This window comes from Hoplias malabaricus, chromosome 15 (assembly GCF_029633855.1).
Source record: "Hoplias malabaricus isolate fHopMal1 chromosome 15, fHopMal1.hap1, whole genome shotgun sequence".
Classification (NCBI taxonomy): Eukaryota; Metazoa; Chordata; class Actinopteri; order Characiformes; family Erythrinidae; genus Hoplias; species Hoplias malabaricus.
In genome coordinates, this window is record NC_089814.1 from 1,676,684 (window position 1) to 1,696,996 (window position 20,313).

Consider the following 20,313-nt stretch of genomic DNA (forward strand, 5'->3'; position numbering starts at 1 on the left):
GGTAGGCTCTTGACCCACCGTGACCCTAAATTGGATAAGCGGTTACAGATAATGAATGAATGATTTTATGTACTGTTTGTATACATTGCAGTTGCTGTATGTTTACATTGTTTAAAGGTTGTATGAAAAGCACACTTACTGATATTTCATTGTCAGATATGTTGTCATTGTGGTGGTACACTCAATTGTACATATTTGTACATTTAATTAGGGAACATGATTATATTATAACTGTAGATTTTAAAATGTGTTGATTTCATACACTCTGTTTCATCTCCAGGACCTTTATTATGTTTTTTGTTATATAACATTCCTATAATGAAATACTACAAACATGTATGTCTCCCTCCGCAGAAGAGAATGTAATGTACCTTTAAGGAACAAAACTGGACTTTTAAACACTTGTACCTTTAGTGACCAGTAATGTACCTTTTTCTTTTTTTCTGTGTAAGTTATTTAATAAAGCAGTAATTTCACCATGAACCTGTTTCTAACCTTTTCTGAGGGAGGGGAGGGGTGTGTGTGTGTGTGTGTGTTTTTTTTTTTTGTTTTTTTTTTGGGGGGGGGGGGGGTGTAGAAATAAACTATTAAAACCGATAATGAGCCAGATCTGAGCCGAGTCTGGCACTAATGGCATGCTTCTGGCTCAAACTCGGCCGTGGTCCAGTTATCGCGTTTTAGTTATGGCTTGCCGGACTAGGGCCGAGTCATTTGAGCCACGCCTCAGTCACAACACTCGGCACTCCGAGAGTCTCCCAGACTCGGGCCAGAACTATCGGCCCACTCTACGGCCGTACATCAAGGCTGAGACAATGCCGACTCCGGGTGATTTTGTTCCGGCGTGCGTGATTCGGCCCGAGTGTGGACCGATACAATTTTGCTAGCTGGGGTGGGTTCAGAGCCTACCTGGAATCATTGGGCGCAAGGCGGGAACACACCCTGGAGGGGGCGCCAGTCCTTCACAGGGCAACACACACATTCACACATTCACTCACACACTCATACCTACGGACACTTTTGAGTCGCCAATCCACCTACCAACGTGTGTTTTTGGACTGTGGGAGGAAACCCACGCGAACACAGGGAGAACACACCAACTCCCCATGTCAACTGGAAGTTTATTTTTCACAATAAATAGCTCTGGCGTTTAATGTCTTAAAATGTGTAAACAAACAAGATTTTTAAATTTCATTAAATGTTCTACAGCATTTCATAATTTTGAATCAAAGAAACACCACTATTCTTTTACACTATGGGTGTGACACACACTGAGGCGTAGGTCATTCACATTGATGACCATTGGTCATTGTTTTAATAGCCCACTGTAACAATAGTGACAACACAAACCCATAGTGGAAAGAATTCCCAAAAGAGAGAGAGAGAGAAAAAAAATCCAAATACGCATATATCAGCTACCTGTTAGAAAATGTTATAGAGAGGGACGAGATGATTTCGGTTTGTAAAAGAGCCTAAGTTAAAGTTAAAAGCTTGTGGGTCACCGCCACCAGATATTCATAACACATTATAATGAATGGTCTCAAACACTTTAGACACATTCATGTGTAATTTAATAACACTGTGTAGTTGAGATCGGTTTGACTCGGAGCCACTGTGTTTAAACCGTAGTGACATAAACACTAGAAGGGGGAGCGTTCTATTCTGCTCCTAACGCTCCGACCCCTTCAACACTTCAACCCTCACGCTCCTTTTACTCTCACTTCGATAACGTCACCAAACGTCATCACACACACACACACACGAAACAGAACTGCGATAGGAAATATCGCGAGATCTGAGTGGGAACCGTTGCAGATATCGCGAGACTTCGTTTTGAAAAGAGGCGCCATTTCAGAGAGGAGCAGAAGCGAAGCTGCGGAAAAAGGTTGGCTAAATGATGTAAAATAGGTATTATTGGATATTAAACTTATCCTCGCATTTCACAGGGTTGGAATTCTGGCTGAAGACTAGCGCAGCTCAGTGATTAACCGCTGATTTTACAGTGGGGTTATTCCGCTCTTTCAGTTCAGTTTCGGATTTATGTTAACTTCAGACTTATGTTTGACTCGGTGTCTGTTAAAGCAGCCGTTTGTTCGTCTCTCAGCCTGGAATATTTTCGATATTTGTAGCAGTGAAGTTATTTGTTTGTTTATTTGTTTCAGCATCATGAGGTCCGATAACGAGCTGGAGATACAGGAGATATTTAACAGAGCCCAGAAAGCTCACAGCAACAAGTCCAAGCTTGTGGCAAGTTTAAAGAACAGATACGAAAAGGTAAAGTCACGTTCCCTCTTCACAAATTAGGGGTTTAATTTGTAATATTCTGTCCTCTATTGTTTCCTGAAGCAGGTTTAGCTTCTTTTCTGCAGAATAAAATTAATCTTTTTTCTATTCTGGTTTATTTTAATGACTTGTCATTCTGGCTTTCATTAAAGGTGATGTTCATGATTTAACAACACTTTGTGTAAAATTCAGAGGATGGTTCCTCAACATTTGTGGCTCTCCAGTTGGTTTGGGTCAATGTGTAAAACAACAGTGTCTCTCTGGTATGCTAGGCTCTCTCGAACAGACCGGTTTAGGTGGGCGAGTGTCATTAGATTTTTGCTGTTACAGTTGCACTATGTATAATGGAACTGACTCTAAACTCAGGAGAGCGCTAACTGCATGAAAGTAAACACAGAGGGAAAGTGCTACAAAACTAAACAGCTCGAGTTACACATGAGTTTCTGTGGGAATTCAAACAGTGAATAAACACAGACAATTTACATTTTGGCCACATACAGTCATTTTTTTCGTTCAAATGTACAGTTTCGGCTTTCTGAATGAAAACAAAGAACTGCAGTTACACAAAATCATAGACGTTGCCTTTATTATTTCAATGATATGTTTTTACGCTGAGAAAGAAACGTAAACGTAGTGATGGACAGGTAGATCACTTTATTAAAGTCAGAGTGAAATCAACGGTGTTCTGATTACTTCTTTCATGGTAGTTGTATTTAATTGAAATGAATATAAATATAACGTCATTTCTGTATTAGGTAAATGTCCGCTAGGTTTAGGACTGAATAACTGAGTGGCGTGATGTCTCTGATAAAGTGAGGGTTTGTGCAGGGTTTTGATGTTTGCAAGGGTTAGGGTTTAGTTTTACTCCTATCATTTAATATTACTGAGTTAATTAATGCTTATTTGTTTCCTGTGAAGCTTTTTGTGTAATTAATAACAAGTCCTTTAAAAATAATATATGTTATTGAAATTAATGAAAGTATTATTCAGTGTTTTGTGATATTGCCAAGTATATCTTTATCACCAATATACCCTGAAATATTGTGCTATTATTTTATGGCCATATTCCCCACCCCTATTTCAGACCTGCCTCTGATCAGTGTTTACCGCACTCAGTCGGTGTGATACTGGACAGGTTTTGTGTACAAAACAATCACTGCACAATTTTGTGTGTGTAGTTGGAGGAGAAGTCTGAGTTCCAGTTGGAGTTCCTGCGCTGTCTGAAGTATGTGATGATTGTGTACTCGCGTGAGCCAGCCGTGGAAAATGTAATCGAGTTTGTGGTGAAGTTCACGGTGAGTTTTGAGTCGGCTGTGAGGGACGAGGAAGAGGAAGAGGACGAGGAAGAGGAGAATGATGCCTCATTTCTCAACTTTCTTCTCAACTTTCTGCTGGAGGTAATCACTGAGACACTTTCTGTTCCACAGCTGAGTTAGAGTTAGAGATCCAACCCTACACTTTCAGAATAAAGGTACTATCCAGGTACAATACTGTCACTTAGAACACAATAAAAGTCCTGGAGATGAAACGGGGCGAATGACATCAACACAACTTTAACATCCACAGTTAATATAGAGCAAGGTACAGTTCTGTTACTAATTAAAGGTGCAGAATATGTTCCACTGTGGACACCACCTCTCTCCGAGACTGAGGAATGTTAGTGAATCTTCCATTTCCTCAGTCTTTGAAAACTCAGTTTGTGACTAAAGCTATGACATTGTCTTTAGATGTGAGAGGGTGTCAGACTTGACTTTTTAAAGTCTTTTCAGAGTCTTGTAGTGTGTGGTTAGCATTAGGCAGAACAAGGCAAACTGACTGGGTGGCCTATTTTCGAGGTGTTTGGACGGGCTTCAGTTTCAAACATTAAAAGCAACATGCACAGAAAAAGTGATGTTTAGACAAATTAAGCTAAGGGTAAGGAGAAGGTGCAAAATATTGGTGGGGAGTTGACCTAAAAAAATGCATTGTTTGATGGGAGTTTGCCAATAACCAGTTAAGGTTAAGTGATCAAACTAGGTTTCAGACGCTTTGCTGTGGCTTAGCTAAAACGAAGAGGACACGAGTAGTTGATTTCATCTGCTTCAGCAGTAGGAGTCCAGAGCCAGAGTAGATTTCAGAAAAAAAAAACGTCAAATTAATAGCATTAAGAATTGTGGGTTTTATGGAGAGAGGGTCTTGTCCACAGCTTTAATTAATATGCACCAGTGACACTTCCATAGACAACTACACAAGACTCAGTCAACAGAACGTGCTCTCTCTTTCTCTCCCTCTCTCAGTCTCACACAGCGAATAGCCATGCGGTGCGGTTCCGAGTGTGTCAGCTGATCAACATGTTGCTGGGCAGTCTCAGTGAGAACGCCCAGATCGACGATGAGCTCTGTGAACGGATTCATGAGGCCATGCTGGTCAGAGTCACGGACAAATATCCCAACGTCCGTATACAAGCGGCACTGGCTATGGCCCGACTACAGGACCCTAATGACCCCCACTGTCCTACCATTAAAGGTATAACTCCTTATTACTGCAGCGATCTGAAGGTTGAGGTGTGTTAATACGTGGTTGAGAAACATAAGAGATGTAGTGTGTTATGGGATGGGAGTGTGTTGTTATGGGCAATGAAGTCTGTATATTTGAAGGTGTGTGTGTGTGTGTGTGTAGCATATTTGCTGCTGTTGGAGAACGACTCTAACACTGAAGTTCGTCGAGCAGTTTTGTCCTGCATCGCTCCCTCTGCCCTCACTCTTCCCAAAATCTTCAGACGTACCCGAGACATTAAAGAGAAAGTGCGGAAGCTGGCCTATCAGGTACGCACTGGGACTTGGTCATTTGACCATGAACCTCCAGGCTCCACTTAAGGTTCGGTTAATCCAAGTGTGTAGTCGTAGGTTTATTGTAGATGTGGCTGGCAGAGGGTGATTTTTATGTTTCTGATCCTGATGAAGTAGATGTCAGTGTTGATTCAGAAAGGATCTTTCTGCCTGTGTTTGCTCTAGTGAAAGAGCTCGTGTCTATTTGGTAGAACATGAACCTGTTTGTGTGTTTCAGGTTCTTGCTGAGAAAGTTCACATTCGAGCCTTGACCATTGCCCAAAGAGTCAGCCTGCTGCAGGACGGCCTCAACGACTCCTCAGGTACTGCTCTGTATCCTCGCTCTCTGAACACAACCTCTTCTCTCCTAAAATGAAATTGTATAGGAATAAAAACCTAGTGCTGTTAACGCAAGTGATCGTTCTGGAAAGTTAAATGCCTTATTTATTTATATAATTATTATTTTTAAAATGTTATTAATTATATTAATAATTTGACTAAATTTGACCATAACTTCCTCCCATAACTCACTAATTATACAGAATCTATTGACACGTTAGTGGATTTATTAGGAAAAAGTAAACACAGTCTCAACTGTTAAGATCATTAGGTAGATTTCATTATTTTTATATAGACATATGGATATGGATTAAACCTCAACTAAATTTAAATCTAAACTATGTCTCTACGGAGAGTCTGGTACCTTTCGCCATTTAATGTAGCCAGGAACCGTCTGCTGTTTCTTGGCACCAGTACCAGAGCCAGTACAAAACCCAATGGGGCCAAGAGGCACTGCACCCCTAATCTGTATTTTATGGCTAGTGAGCCCCAAAGATCCTCCCACGCTGCCATTTTAGGCTGAGCCCGGCCAGGTTATGTGGGATGCCCAGCAACCAGGCGCTTGCCATCAGACACTACCCCCAGGCCTAGCTCCAGTGGTAGGTACTGGTAACCCTCTCCCGGGTAGGGTACACTTAATTCTAACTGTTGTATAAATATGGCTGCTTCTTGGATCATGTTTGTCTGAATCTTCACTCCAGACCTGTTTGCCACGGGAGACACTACTACGAGCTAACAGCTCCCGACGTAATACCCCTAGAGGTCATGAGACCACACAAGCCCTTCTGCCAAGGCCCCGATCCAGGAACCGCGAACATATTTTATTCCCAACAAACAGAATATCAGTTACGCGTATTTCTAAAACCAATAGTGAGACAAATGAGTGAGGAGAGCAGGACAGCATTTTTTATTTATTAAAAAAAAAAAAAAAAAAAAAAACATCTATCGGCGTATGTGTTTTATTTACGCAACTGTGCACTATGTGGCACATTTCGACAAGGATCTGCTATTAAACAGTGGCTGTAAAACAAACCTGAAACATCATCTGCAGATCCACCACCACAGTTTGCTTAACTTGAGAAGACAACGGCATCAACAGAGGCTCTTCCAGAGGCTCTCGGGCGAGTATCTTTGGCTACGTTCACACAGCAGGTAAAACAGTATCAAATCTGATAGTTTTCTGTTGTTCACACTGTGTCTATAATATGACTGATATCTGATATCAGTCTGAACAGCTCACGCTCCTAACCGAGCCTAATATAATATAGAACAACAAAAATAGAAGCTCTTCTGTTTTTTTATTTTTATTAAATATAAAAATTTCCACAAGTTTTCTCTCAAAAATGAGAGGCAGGAGTTTCACAGGTTTTTCATTTCCCAATATTTTTTACAAAATGCTTTGAACTGGCTGTTTCCACATCCGAAAAACCTCAAATTAAAATGAAAAAATGCTTTGCACCATAATCCATAGATTATTCTCAACAGTCGGAGTGATGTAAAAGTCACCTGAATTCTGACCTGGCCGTTCAAAGTCGAATTTCCACAGATCGGACATGGATCATAGTGACACAAATCTGATGTGAAAAAGGCATTCAATGAGATTTGTGCTGTGCCACATGAACAACACATCTGTGTCGCACGAGATCGGATTTGGACCTCTTTACCTGCTGTGTGAACGTAGCCTTGGTATTATTCCTTGTCCGGGATATTCCAAGCCAGTAAATAACAGATGTTTAAGCCATGGTAGATTTGACATTTTTGCTTATTTTAAGAATTTGCAAATATCGTTTTCAAAGACAGGGCAAGGGGCAAATATCTTTTTACATGTCTTTATGAATAATCTGTTCAATGACTTGACAATCTTTATCATAAGTGTGTGTACATTATGCTATAATTAAGCATATAGGCCTGTTAATATACTGGGGATGCAAAAAAAAAAAAACACAATTAAACCATTAATTGCAATTACTTAATAGAATTAATAGTCAGTTAAAATTTAATGATTGGGACAGCCTTATTTCTCACTGTCAACTTTGAGGTTTTTTTTATATATACATTTTTGCCCTGCAGCGGTCACCAAATGTCTTTCTGTGAATTTATTTTCTGGTCTAGAGAAATTAAAGCAATATGCTATACATTTGCACACTGCTGCAGTCAGGTGTAAGGAAAAACCGCCAAGTGTCAGTGGGCCATTAATGATATATTCTTAAACGTGACCAGGATGCATTTGGCCTGGGGAATGGTCTTTGGACACAGAAGCAAACAACAAATAACACCCAACATAGAATTAAAGCAAATAACATTTTTCCAGTAAGTGTGATATTGTGTGTGAATGTGTTGGATTATCTTTTTTCAAATCCGTGTAGTCTCCGCGTAGTCCCTATTATTTGAGGTTATCCTTAGGGTTGTGGCAATAACTGCAAATGTTAACACAGCGCTACAGAATGGCAAGAACTGTCACCACCGCAGTTATACATTTTTTTCCTTTCATTGCATGGTCTATCTTGTTTTACACTATGGTATGTGTAATCAATGTTTTCCCAACTGTTGGCATCTGAATGGCTGCGTGTCAGTCTTTGATTTATAAAATGGACACAATGGCAGCAAACCAACCACAAAACCAAATGCAACGTTGACAGGTTGGGAGCATTTCAGCTTTCAGCAGAAGGAATCGTGTAGTCATCTAAAACATTCTGGTAGACTGTTACGGTGACCTTGGATTTAAGAAAGCAGTTTACCAACAACTGCACTAGACATTGCACCTCATCTTGACTGACTGTGGATATTTCACACTGGACCTCAAGCAGTTTGGGTTCTGTTCCTCAAACGTCTTCCTCCAAACCCTTGGACCTTGATCCCCAAATAAAAGGCACATTTTACTTTCGTTGAAAAGAGGATCTTGGACCACTGGCCAATGGTCCAGTTCTTCTCCTTGGCCCAGTTGAGACGCTTCCTACGTTGGCTCAGGTTCAGAAGTGGCTTGACCCGAGGAACCCGACGGTTGTAGCCCATCTTCTGAATGTGGTGTTTTTTAAAGCTGTGACTCCTGCCTCATTCCTCACTCTTTCTAGATCTCTGCCAAATTCTTGAATCTTCTCTTTTTGATGATCCGCTGAAGCTCACGCTCATCTCTTTTTCTGGTGCATCTTCTCCTGCCCCATTTTGTCCTTCCACTAGACTTTTCATTGATGTGCTTGGACACCGCACCCTGTGAACAGCCAGCCTCCTTAGCTATGAACTTTTGTGGCTTACCCATCCTATGGAGGGTATCAATGATGGTCTTCTGGCCAGTTATGTCTGCAGTCTTCCCCATAATGAACCAAACAGAAGCAATTTAATGACTCCTAGGGACCTGTACTGGTGCTTTGAGTTTAGTAGATGATTAGTGTGTCACACTCAGTTTAAAACATTCATGCCCTGCAAAATTTGGGATGATTTCTCCATAGAATTCAAATGTTTTGAAATCCTGTATTCGTGGGTTTTATGAGCTGGAAGCCAAAATTATGTAAAAATAAATATTTGAAATCGTTTAAATTGTGGGCCCTGAATCTATAATCTATGAAAGTTTAACTCTTTGAATGGAATTATGGAAATAAATCAACTTTTCCATGATTAAAATTTTTTGGAATTGGTCTGTATATAACTTTATACAAGCACCACGCTCACTGAAAAGGCTTTAGTTTAAATATATATCATTATCTTAGACTTAGACGTCTTCACAGTACTGTGTGTGTGTGTGTGTGTGTGACAGACTCGGTAAAGACGGTGGTGAGAGAGTGTTTGTTACCTTCCTGGTTGCGGTTGTTGGACAATGATGTTCTGCAGTTGCTGCACCGTTTGGACGTGGAGAACTGCGCAGACACAGCAGTTGCCGCTCTGCAGGCTTTGTTCACCATGGCTACAATCCCAGACATCCTGCAGGATGGGGCCAAACTGGATGATAGGTCAACACACACACACAGTTTGGGTTATGGATTATGGGGGTGTGGGGGGTATAGAGTTATGGAGTAATGTAAATTGTCTACAGATCACAGTCTGAACATTCTTCTCATTTCTGCACTAGGGGCCAGGTTAGGGTGCACCATGTCTGTTTTAATTGATGGCATCATGTCCCTTTTATAACATTTGTGTGTGTGTGTAGGAAGCTGATTCCTGTGGAGGTCTTGTCCTGTGAGAATGTGTTGTATTGGAGAGCATTGTGTGAATTTGTAAAAAGTAAAGGAGATGAGGGGGAGGACCTTCTGGACAAACTTCTTCCAGAACCTGCAATCTTCGCTGAATACCTGTACAGGTAATTCTACTCTCCCTTAACCCAACACCTGTACAGTAAATAAAATGTGTAACTTATGTGTGTGCGTGTTTCTGCGTGCGTTTGTTTGTGTGCGTGTGTTTTTGATTCTGCCCGTGTGTGTTTGTGCGTATGCGTTTGTTTTTGTGTTTGTGCGCTTGCTGCTGTGTTTTTGATTCTGTGCGTGTGTTTGTTTTTCTACGTGTGCGTGGTTGTGTTTCGCGTGTGTTTGTGCATGTGCGTGTCTGTCTTTGTTTCTGCGCGTGTGTGTTTGTGCTTCGTGTGTGTGTTTGTTTGTCCGCGTTTTGTTGTGTGTGTTAGTTATCTGAAGGGTGTCCCGTGTCTGGAGGAGGACCACAGAGCAGATCTGACTCAGCTGGAGCTGGTCATGACTAAAGAGTTCATCGGTCAGCAGCTTGTTCGCCTCGTGGGCTGTTTGGACACTTCTGAGGAGGGGGGAAGGTAAACAACACACAGAACACAAACAGCACCATGGAGTGGGGAAGGATTATAGTAGTAATGGGCTTTTGATTAAGCTTTTTTAAAATCTTTTCCTGTTACTGACCCTCTGGACGACCCTCTGTCCATGGGCTTTTACCAAACTCATTCCCGGGTCTCATTCCTCAGAGTCAGAAATGGTCCAAAACCCTGGAGACACCAACTGAGCTTCTCGTTTTAGTGCAGGTGTAAATTATTGTTCTCTTATGCACCACTGCAAATGTCAGAGAACTCACAGCATTTAACTTTACTGTCAGAACATTAAGAACATTTTCTATACGACAGAAAAGACACAGATGCCCAACAAACAAATATTTAATCAAGCTTTTTGTTATAAAGGTTTTTTTTATTATCTTAATGGCTACAGTTGGATTCTACTGTACAACTAGTTACAACTGGATTCTAATCCCACTCAGATCTCTCCATCCCCTTTGTTTCAGTGCTGCCTCTGATCACGGTATATTCACATTTACTGGAAACCCAGCTAATGTCTACAGTAGAACATATGAAAGACTGTGTATGAGGCCCTAAGTTATTGTGTGTGTGTGTGTGTGTGTGTGTAGGAAACGTGTGTTGTCAGTCCTCCAGGAGATGCTTTTGCTCCCGAACACTCCTCTATCTCTGATTGGTGGACTGGTGCAGACCCTGATGGGAATTCTCCGTGACGACCAGCAGCGAATCACAGTGGTGCGTAGGACCCTCAGATTCAGCCTTGACCAGTTCTATCTGAAATATAGGTTCAGATCAGAGGATGATTGATCAGTTCAGTGAATCTTTCCCTGTGGATTCCTCATCCGTACCTGTGTGTGTGTGTTTCTGTTACAGATGGCTGAGATTATCTCTGATCTGAGGGAGCCTATTGTTCCAGTCACAGAGACTGTGGATGAAAATGAGAAACGAAAAAAACAAGTGAAAGTGAGTCTTGTTTGTTTCTTTCACTCATTCATTCTTTAAAACTGTAGCTAGATTTTGGAGAATAAACTTCAGAAGAGGCACGCATCAAAAAAAGAGATGGAGAGATCTGAGTGGGTTTTTACTTTGATCAGAATCTTTTTAGGAAACACTTGGTCAGAAACACTTTGTATCAAAAAGCCTGATTTAATCTTTATTCGGTGGGGCTCCTGTGTCATTTCTGTCTGATATCATTTATTCAGTCACTCATTTATTGCTGCTCTTTGCATTTTGACATAAAATATTCTGAAATGAAATATTCTAACTTTTCTACCTCGTGAAGAACAGAACCGCACTGATCGTCTCTTATAATCGATTCTGTGCTGAGCACGTTTACACTTGTCCACCACACGAGGGCGATGTGTTTGGAGGTGTACATTTCTCTACAGAAGGAGAAGAGGGAGGAGTCATTTCACCTCTGACTTTGAGAGTCATGTTGGTTTTGGAGTCTGAAGTCAGTCACTGCGCTCAAAAAACTCAGGGCTCTCTGCTTCTGGTGTGAAATGTGTTTAACTCTTCTACTGAGGCAGGCATTCGCTGCTTGTTTTTCCAGTTTATATGTTTATTTCCACCTTAAATGGGTCAGTTCACGGGGCTAATGTTGCAGTTTGCAGCCTCTTGTTTGAATAAGGTGAATACATGCGAATTGAAGGAAAGTCAAGGAGGAACATGGAGAATTTAGTGCACGTTTATTTCGGAAAGTTAAAATATAGCTTTTTCATTATTAACAAAAAATACATTTTGATTGAAGGAAAACCCACCCTGTTTTTTTCTCTTTCTATGTTTCATTTTGTCTCTCTCTCATCATCATCCCCACCCAAGATAGCAGAGCTGAAGGTGTGTATGATGGAGTGTAAGACAGAGATGGAGGAGTGTGTGAAGCGAGAGGATTTTGTGCGAGCGGCCGAGCTGAAGGAGTCGATCGCCCGACTGGAGGATCAGAGAATACAACTGGAGCTCGAACCTGAATCTGATCACATCAAGGAGCAGCGTGCAGAGAAGGTGTGTGTGTGGGTTTTCTCTCTCTCTCTCTCTCTCTCTGTCACCATTGTCACACACCAACAATAGAAAGTTAGGTTCATTTCTGGTGTGTGCGTGTGTGTCATAGAATGATCCAGAGACGTTGCTGAAGTGTCTGACTGTTTGTGCTGAGGTTTTGAAACAGATGAAAATCTCCAGAGGAATCTGCCCCACCATCAGCGGCCTTATTGAGTCTCTGGTATGAACACACACACACTTCATCACACACACACCCACACAACAGACACACACCCTTCATCTCACACACTTCATCACACACACACTTCATCACACAGACACACACACTACATCTCACACACACTCCATCATACACAAACACACTCTTCATCACACATACTTCATCACACACACACACACTACATCTCTCACACACAAACTCACACGCACAAATACACACGCGCGCACACTCCATCTTTCACACACACACTCCATGTCTCTCACACACAAATACACACTCTTCATCTCTCTCACACACACACCCACGACGGCCGCCGGTTTAAAGAGCGGGGCGAGCGACGGCCGATGTACAAATGCTGGTATCATAATGTTTGGTTTGTTGGATTTTTTGCAACTGAAAATATAGTTTAGTTAAAAATAATACGTGGCCTAGAAAATTGCTGAACTTAAATGAATATTTGTTTAGGAATATTATTGTCTGCATTGGATTCCAGGTTGGCTCTGGACCCACCGCTACCCTGAACTGGATAAGGGTTACAGATAATGAATGAATGAATGAATGCATTGTCTCTGCTGTTTGCACTGCAGAGTACGTTAAATAAAAACATCCACAGGCAATAAAACATTTACAGCAGTTAGCGGCATCTTTGTTACGGAGAGAATAAATAAAAATGAAATATTAATGCACACGGTGGTACTCATCCACATCTCTTTATTTGTAGTCTCAATGAGCAGTTATTTAACACTAATGTATTATTAGCTTCAACAAAGGAAACGTGTGTTTGAGTACAAACCAAATGTGTATTGTTTCCGTTTAATTAGATAATCTACCTAACTGTAGAAAACGTATTAAAACAAAAGTTTTAGTGAACAGCATCTTGTTTCTGAGAGAAGAAAAATGTGTAAACACTTGCAGTAAAAAAAAAATAGAACAACAGAGAAGTGCACATTGCCACAACAGCTTTGTATTTAATCACAGTCTCTGTTAAGAGCAGAAAGTCGTAATGCAGCAAACAGACTTCAGTCTTCTTATAAATGGCCCCACCGTTACTGCAATTTCTCACAGCATCTCGTTAACTACACGCTAACCAAGCTGGTGTACACACAAAGGGAGAGAGATGGCACACAAAAGCGTACACGTGCAAAATGCAGACACTGTATGAAGAATGCTACATAACATTTGTACATCACATAAAAACTAATGTGAACGCTGCTGTAACTTCAGAGATTTTACAAGCGGCGAGTTTGTGCTGGATAGAAATAACAAGAATATGACTCTGTGGGGTCACCTGACACTGCCAGCACACACATGGGTCAAACTCCACTTTGGCAGCATCCCAGTGTGTTCCTCTCTGTGTTAATGATGTGGTTCTGTGTGTTCAGATCTTGCCGAGTGTGTCCAGTCCAAGCTCCGCCGTCAGGAACATGGCTGTGGTTTGTTTAGGAACCGCAGCACTCCACAGCAGAGATCTCGCAAACACACATCTGGTCCTACTCCTGCAGGTAAAACACACACACACACACACACACACACACACACACACACACACAGTTCTAAAGCTGCAGGTAAGACGCAGTGGCCTGTGTGTTATTGTTGGGATACTCAGGTGAGTGAGAGTGACGGATCAGAGCAAATTAAAGCTGCTCTGTTTTCTGTACAAAGAAAAAATCATAGGAAAGGGATGTGTGTTTGTGTGTGTGTGTGTAGATCATGCAGCTGGATGAGCCGAAGATCAGGGTCAGTGCCCTGAAGGCTCTGATCGATCAGCTGCTGTTGAATGGTCTGGGACTTCTTCAGGAAAAACCCTCTGAGCCCAGAGACCCGGAGGATGAGGAGAGTCCGGTGCAGAACGTCCTGAAGATGCTCTCAGACTTCCTCGACAGTGAGGTAGGACCCTTAGATCATAGGTGACGTGTTTGTTGTTTGAGTGCATGTTGCACACAGGGGTGTTTTGGGGATTTCTGAGGTGTGTGTGTTTCAGGTGTGTGAGCTGCGTACAGAGGCGGCGGAGGGCCTGGCGAAGCTGATGCACTGTGATCGCATTGTTAGTGCTAAGCTGCTCTCGCGTCTGATTCTGCTCTGGTACAACCCACTCACTGAAGAGGATCAGAGACTCCGACACTGCCTCGGAGTGTTTCTACAGCTCTACTCCAGAGAGAGCAGGTACACACACACACACACACACACACACCTACAAGGTCTCACTTGTGTAGAGCTCTTCAACAGTGTGTAAAGTGCTCATCAGCAGTGTGTGTGTGTTTAGAGCCCATCAGCAGTGTGTGGAGGAGAGTTTCCTGATGACGATGCGGACTCTGTTTAAGGCTCCGGTGACTTCACCTCTGTCTGAGATCGACTTCAGCAATGTTGCAGAACTTTACACTGAACTCACTCGGCCCAGCACCCTCACCGCCCCAGTACAGGTACAGCACCTGGCTTAATCTCGGAATCTTAGTCGGAACCTGTGATTAATGTCAGTCTCAAGTCACTTCACTGATGAGGCTTGTGCTATTAAAGGTGGGGTGTGTGTTTCTGATGCGGCTGGGAGCTCCGTCTCTGCGTCTGAGCCGTGCTCTGTTCGTATTCGGTGTGTGATTGTGTTCAGTGTGAAACAGACCGGGGGATTCACTTCGTTTTTCTTCGTGTTTACATTTGACTTCTTTATGTTCGGTGTCTTCACTAAAATCAGAACACGTCCAAACCACAGACGCAGTGTTTTCTTTGGTACAAGCCGTGTTTAGGGTGCCCTCCAGGAACAGTCACATGACCACGGAGCGGTGGTGTGGTGTGTAACTCGTCTGTTTATTCACTGTTTGAATTCCCACAGAACCTCATGTGTAACTCGAGCTGTTTAGTTTTGTAGCACTTTCGCTCTGTGTTTACTTTCATGCAGTTAGCGCTCTCCTGAGTTTAGAGTCAGTTCCACCTTAAGTAATGTAACTGTAACAGCAAAAATAAGTCAGTGTTACCCCCCTATGGAGCAGGAATAGAGCAACATCCACATCTCTCTCTCTCTCTCTCTGTGTAGGGTCTGAGTGTACATGACTCCCTGGCTGTGAGGGTGTGTAATGAAATCCTGAGAGACATTGAAGCCCCAGAAGTTCGTCTTTACTGTAAAACACTCGCCAACCTGGAGCTGAACACAGAGCCTGGATCAGCCAATCAGGAGCTTCAAGAGCTCCTCACAAGCATACTACAGGTACACACACTGTATTCAGTATGAACTTGTATATAGAGACCAGTGTAATTGATTTAATGGTGTTTTGTTTATGTATGATTTTATTTTGTTTGTGTAGAAGGTGAAGGATAAGGTTTGTGTGAGAGCCTTGGAGAAAGTACTGAATCAGCTGAAAAGAAATCCACCGTCTACACAATCAGTCCCACAGGAGTCTGTGCTCACAGCCGTGGATGAGAATGGCAGCGGTACACGCGCACACACATATATACACTCATGCAAATGCTGCCTACACTGAACACTCACACAGCACATAGGTCTAATACTGATGTTTAGTAAAGTAATGTTTATAAATGTAAGGGTTTTTTATGAAGTAATTGTTTATTTTTACAGACACAGAGGATCTTCGTCCTAAACGACAAAAACGAGGTGAAAACCCCATGCCAGTTTCACTTTTATTATTTTAATACATCACATCTTTCTTTACTTAACATCTCTCTCTCACTTTCTCAAACACATTCACACACACACTTAAAAATAAACCCATTATAACACACACACAGGTGTGAAGAAGAGCTCGGTGAAGAAGATTGATGTTAAAGACAGATCTGACGACAGGTGGGTGTAGGGATGGTGTGGGTGTAGGGATGGGGTGTGTGTGTAGCGTTGGGGTGTGGGTGTGTGTAGTGTGTGTAGCGTTGGGGTGGGTGTAGTGTGTGGGTGGGTGGGTGTAGTGCGTGTAGCGTTGGGGTAGGTGTAGTGTGTGGGTGAAGGGATGGGGTGGGTGTAGTGTGTGGGTGTAGCGTTGGGGTGGATGTAATGTGGGTGTAGGAATGGGGTGGGTTTAGTGTGTGGGTGTAGGGATGGGGTGGGTTTAGTGTGTGTGTGTAGCGTTGGGGTGGGTGCAGGGATGGGGTGTGTGTGTGTGTGTAGCGGAGTGGGTGCAGGGATGGGGTGGGTGTAGTGTGTGTGTGTGTGTGTGTAGCGTTGGGGTGGGTGCAGGGATGGGGTGGGTGTAGTGTGTGTGTGTGTGTAGGGATGGGGTGGGTTGTGTGTGTAGCGTTGGGGTGGGTGCAGGGATGGGGTGGGTTGTGTGTGTGTGTGTAGCGTTGGGGTGGGTGCAGGGATGGGGTGGGTGTAGTGTGTGGGTGTAGTGTGTGTAGCGATGGGGTAGGTGTAGTCTGGGTGTGTGAAGTGTGCGTGTAGGGATGGGGTATGTGTGTGTGTAGGGATGGGGTGTGTGTGTCTAGCGTTGGGGTGTGTGTAGGGATGGGGTGGGTGTAGTGTGTGTGTGTGTGTGTAGGGATGGGGTGGGTGTAGTGTGTGTGTGTGTGTGTGTAGGGATGGGGTGGGTGTAGTGTGTGTGTGTGTAGGGATGGGGTGGGTGTAGTGTGCGTGTAGGGATGGGGTGGGTGTAGTGTGCGTGTAGGGATGGGGTGGGTGTGTGTGTAGCGTTTGGGTGTGTTTAGTGTGTAGGGATGGGGTGGGTGTGTGTGTAGCGTTTGGGTGTGTTTAGTTTGTGTAGCGTTGGGGTGGGTGAAGTGGTGTGTGTGGGTGTGGGGGTAATTTGTGTGTGTGTGTGTGGCTGTCTGTCTCTACAGTGATGAAGAGAACGTTCCCGAGGTTCCACCTGTGTGTGGCCGTCAGACCCGAAGTTCTAAGGCTGCGGTTCTAGATAAAACGAAGCAGGACCTGAGTGCCCTCCTCAGCCAGGAAGCAACGTCTTAGTTTGGATTAAACTGAAACTTGTGGGATTGGTTTATTTAGTTTTTTCTTCTTGTGTTTTTCATTTTAACCCGAGACCAAAGCCTCTTCAGCTCCAAGAAATTCACTTTGATCTCAATTGCTTCAATTATTCTGTTGTTTTTGATCTTAAGTTTTCATTAACATCATTGTTTCTTTTTTAGTTCAGATTTGAAAAATAAAACTGACTTTAAAAAAAACTATTTCAGATTAAATCCTGATCATTTTTAACAGCTTTGCCACTGCTTTTCATTTTCCCTTATTTCTTTATTAGTTTTTCTTTTGAAGAGAACTTCCCCTAATTCAAAAACATCTTTAGAATATTGAATGCAGTTATATTTTTCCTGTTTTATTTTTAAACTCGTTAAAAGAGAATCCTTGATTCAATTCTGAAACAAAGAAAAGGAAGATTGTGAGGTTTGTAAGGAACTGTTAAACATTACCTTCTTTGTTCGTGAAATAAATTATTTTAAAAAATTTGTTTTTAATCACTTTTTAGAAGCTTTAACTTCATTGGTTTTTAAACACGGGTTCAAAATCCAAACTCGGTTCAAACATTAGTCCCTGCCCTAAACACTGAGGAATGTTCTGCAGCAGAGAACTGGGTTCCTCAATCTTCCTGTTCTCCCTCTGAAGAGCACAGAACCAGGCCCCAGGAAGGAAATGGCGGAGGTACAAGAGGACTATGGAGTCAAAGGGTCAAAAAGGTTTTGAGTTTGTAAAACAATACTCAAGAATGTAACGGAATTTGAGCAACTACACACACGTAAAATTAAAATCCATAAATGTATTGGAATGCACAAATTTATAATTTAAATTCACAAATGTGGAAAAAACATTTGTAATGTTTAGAAAATGTGTAAAAAAAAACAAAAATTGCCATTTGTAAATCAAATCTCGTGAAGCGGTACGTTTCTCAAACGGATTAAAAATGTGCCAGAGCAAACATTCCTGAGGTTCCAAATGTGACAGTGGGAGTTTTTGAATGTGGAAAAAAATACATTCACCTTCTCTGCTGCGTGGATTTAAGGCCCTGTTTTGATGGATCAATAGGAAAGTTGTAGCTGGACCAATCAGAGTACAGGGTGAGGGCGCTTGTAGTTATAAATCAAGGACCATGAAAGAAGCATGTCTGTGAGAACTTGATCATTTCAAAGGGATTTTTTTTAATGTTATTGTTGCACAACCAAACCAAATTAAGGCCTCCTAATTTAGAGAAGATAAAATTGGGAGTGAAATTCCATATGGAGGTAGGATTCCTGAGAAAAGCTAAATTACGTTAAAGGAATTATTGAAGGTTGAAAAGTCAAGAAAATTTAGACCACTGTTATCATAGGAATTATTCCCCTCATAAATCTCTGCAACATTGCATTGTTTCCTTTGGCACTTATCTGTGGCAGGAAAAGAGTTAACTGAGCATCTGACATCAGCATTTTATGTAATAAGAACTCCAGGGTATGAGACCAATCTCATAATCTTTAACTAATATATTACCGATATATTGAGAATCACTCTTTTAATGCAAGCAGTTCACATTTATCTATATTTAGGGTGAGACCAGATGCATTCGAAAATGTTTGAATAAAGAGCAATTAGCGTTTTTAAACATTGTCTTAATAGAATTACAGAGAGACGGTACAGATGTTTGAACATATGCTTCATGCAGCACCTGCGCAGTCTCACTTTCCTTGTGTTCATTGCACCAGAAGCTGATCAAGAAGTGACACGATTGACCAAAGGTTTCCCATAATATTCGTAACTCAAAGTACTTGGTAAACTTGTATTCAAGAACATTCTTCAAATTATGAGCATTTGTAGAAACCCTTTGTGATGTAATTTAGTACTTAAGCTCATCCATAACCTAAGAGTATTCTAAACCCATTCGTATCTCTCGAAATACTTATTTTAAAATCTGTGCCATTCTACTTCAAATACGGTGGGGACTGAGGGTTCTACGCCTGGCAATACATAGATACATATAAATGTGCATTAAAACATGTATACACATCAGTTCCAGAGGCAAGAACTACTTAAGACTTGTTCATTGTTTTGGAGACTAAGAAAGTTTTAGTCAAGCCGTCCTAAAATTGGTGTTCTTAAAATTATGTCTTTCTTAAAGTTGTTCATAAATGAAACGCACCACTGATTTTTTTTTATAAGGATTTTTATTCTGTTTTAAGGCTTTAATTCTGTAAAACTAAGATCTTGTTTAAATTTTTTAAAGATTTTGTTATAATTTTAAACCTATACTTCATTCATTCACTGTCTGCAACCCTTATCCTGTTCAGGGCGGCGATGGGTCCGGAGCCTACCCGGAATCACAGGGAACAAGGCAGGAACACACGCAGACACAGGGAAAACACACCACTCCTCACAGACAGTCACCCGGAGGAATCCCATGCAGACACAGAGAGAACACACCACACTCCTCACAGACAGTCACCCGGAGGAAACCCACGCAGACACAGGGAGAGTACACCACACTCTTCACAGACAGTCACCCGGAGGAAACCCACGCAGACACAGAGAGAACACACCACACTCCTCACAGACAGTCACCCGGAGGAAACCCACACAGACACAGAGAGAACACACCACACTCCTCACAGACAGTCACCCGGAGGAAACCCACGCAGACACAGGGAGAGTACACCACACTCTTCACAGACAGTCACCCGGAGGAAACCCACGCAGACACAGAGAGAACACACCACACTCCTCACAACCAGTCACCTGGAGGAATCCCACGCAGACACAGGGAGAACACACCACACTCTTCACAGACAGTCACCCGGAGGAAACACACGCAGACACAGAGAGAACACACCACACTCCTCACAGACAGTCACCTGGAGGAATCCCACGCAGACACAGGGAGAACAAACCACACTCTTCACAGTCACCCGGAGGAAACCCACACAGACACAGGGAGAACACACCACAGTCCTCAGAGGCACCCCCTGTCCTTCCAGTTTTGCTGTTGCAGCACCCCCTGGTGTCTATTTTTGTGTGTGTG

The 20,313-nt window shown here is 42.3% G+C and overlaps 1 protein-coding gene across 4 annotated transcripts; it reads left to right on the plus strand.

Moving 5' to 3' along the window:
* The first annotated feature begins 1,766 nt into the window (after positions 1-1,766).
* On the plus strand, positions 1,767-17,654 carry ncapg (non-SMC condensin I complex, subunit G). Of its 4 annotated transcripts, none has more exons than XM_066645898.1 (22): positions 1,767-1,882; positions 2,160-2,271; positions 3,459-3,677; positions 4,557-4,785; positions 4,939-5,084; positions 5,326-5,410; positions 9,178-9,370; positions 9,568-9,717; positions 10,036-10,176; positions 10,776-10,899; positions 11,038-11,127; positions 11,986-12,165; positions 12,272-12,382; positions 13,765-13,884; positions 14,090-14,269; positions 14,364-14,545; positions 14,646-14,802; positions 15,408-15,578; positions 15,676-15,802; positions 15,948-15,983; positions 16,118-16,172; positions 17,156-17,654. In XM_066645898.1, the coding sequence occupies exons 2-22, from the start codon at positions 2,164-2,166 to the stop codon at positions 17,280-17,282; spliced, it is 2,931 nt and encodes a 976-aa protein (XP_066501995.1). In that variant the 5' UTR covers positions 1,767-1,882; positions 2,160-2,163; the 3' UTR covers positions 17,283-17,654. The 4 variants fall into 4 exon arrangements, with proteins under 4 accessions (XP_066501995.1, XP_066501997.1, XP_066501996.1 ...); XM_066645900.1 differs by having other exon boundaries at positions 1,881-1,905; XM_066645899.1 differs by lacking the exon at positions 1,767-1,882 and adding an exon at positions 1,915-2,021.
* Positions 17,655-20,313: the final 2,659 nt, after the last annotated feature.

What these genes read in the sequence shown, in the direction of transcription:
- ncapg (XM_066645898.1), top strand. Translation starts at nt 2,164, where the DNA reads ATGAGGTCCGATAACGAGCTGGAGATACAGGAGATATTTAACAGAGCC. An exon ending in CAGACTTCCTCGACAGTGAG is followed by an intron (nt 14,270 to 14,363) that starts GTAGGACCCTTA and finishes TGTGTGTTTCAG; the next exon opens with GTGTGTGAGCTGCGTACAGA. An exon ending in TCCTAAACGACAAAAACGAG is followed by an intron (nt 15,984 to 16,117) that starts GTGAAAACCCCA and finishes ACACACACACAG; the next exon opens with GTGTGAAGAAGAGCTCGGTG.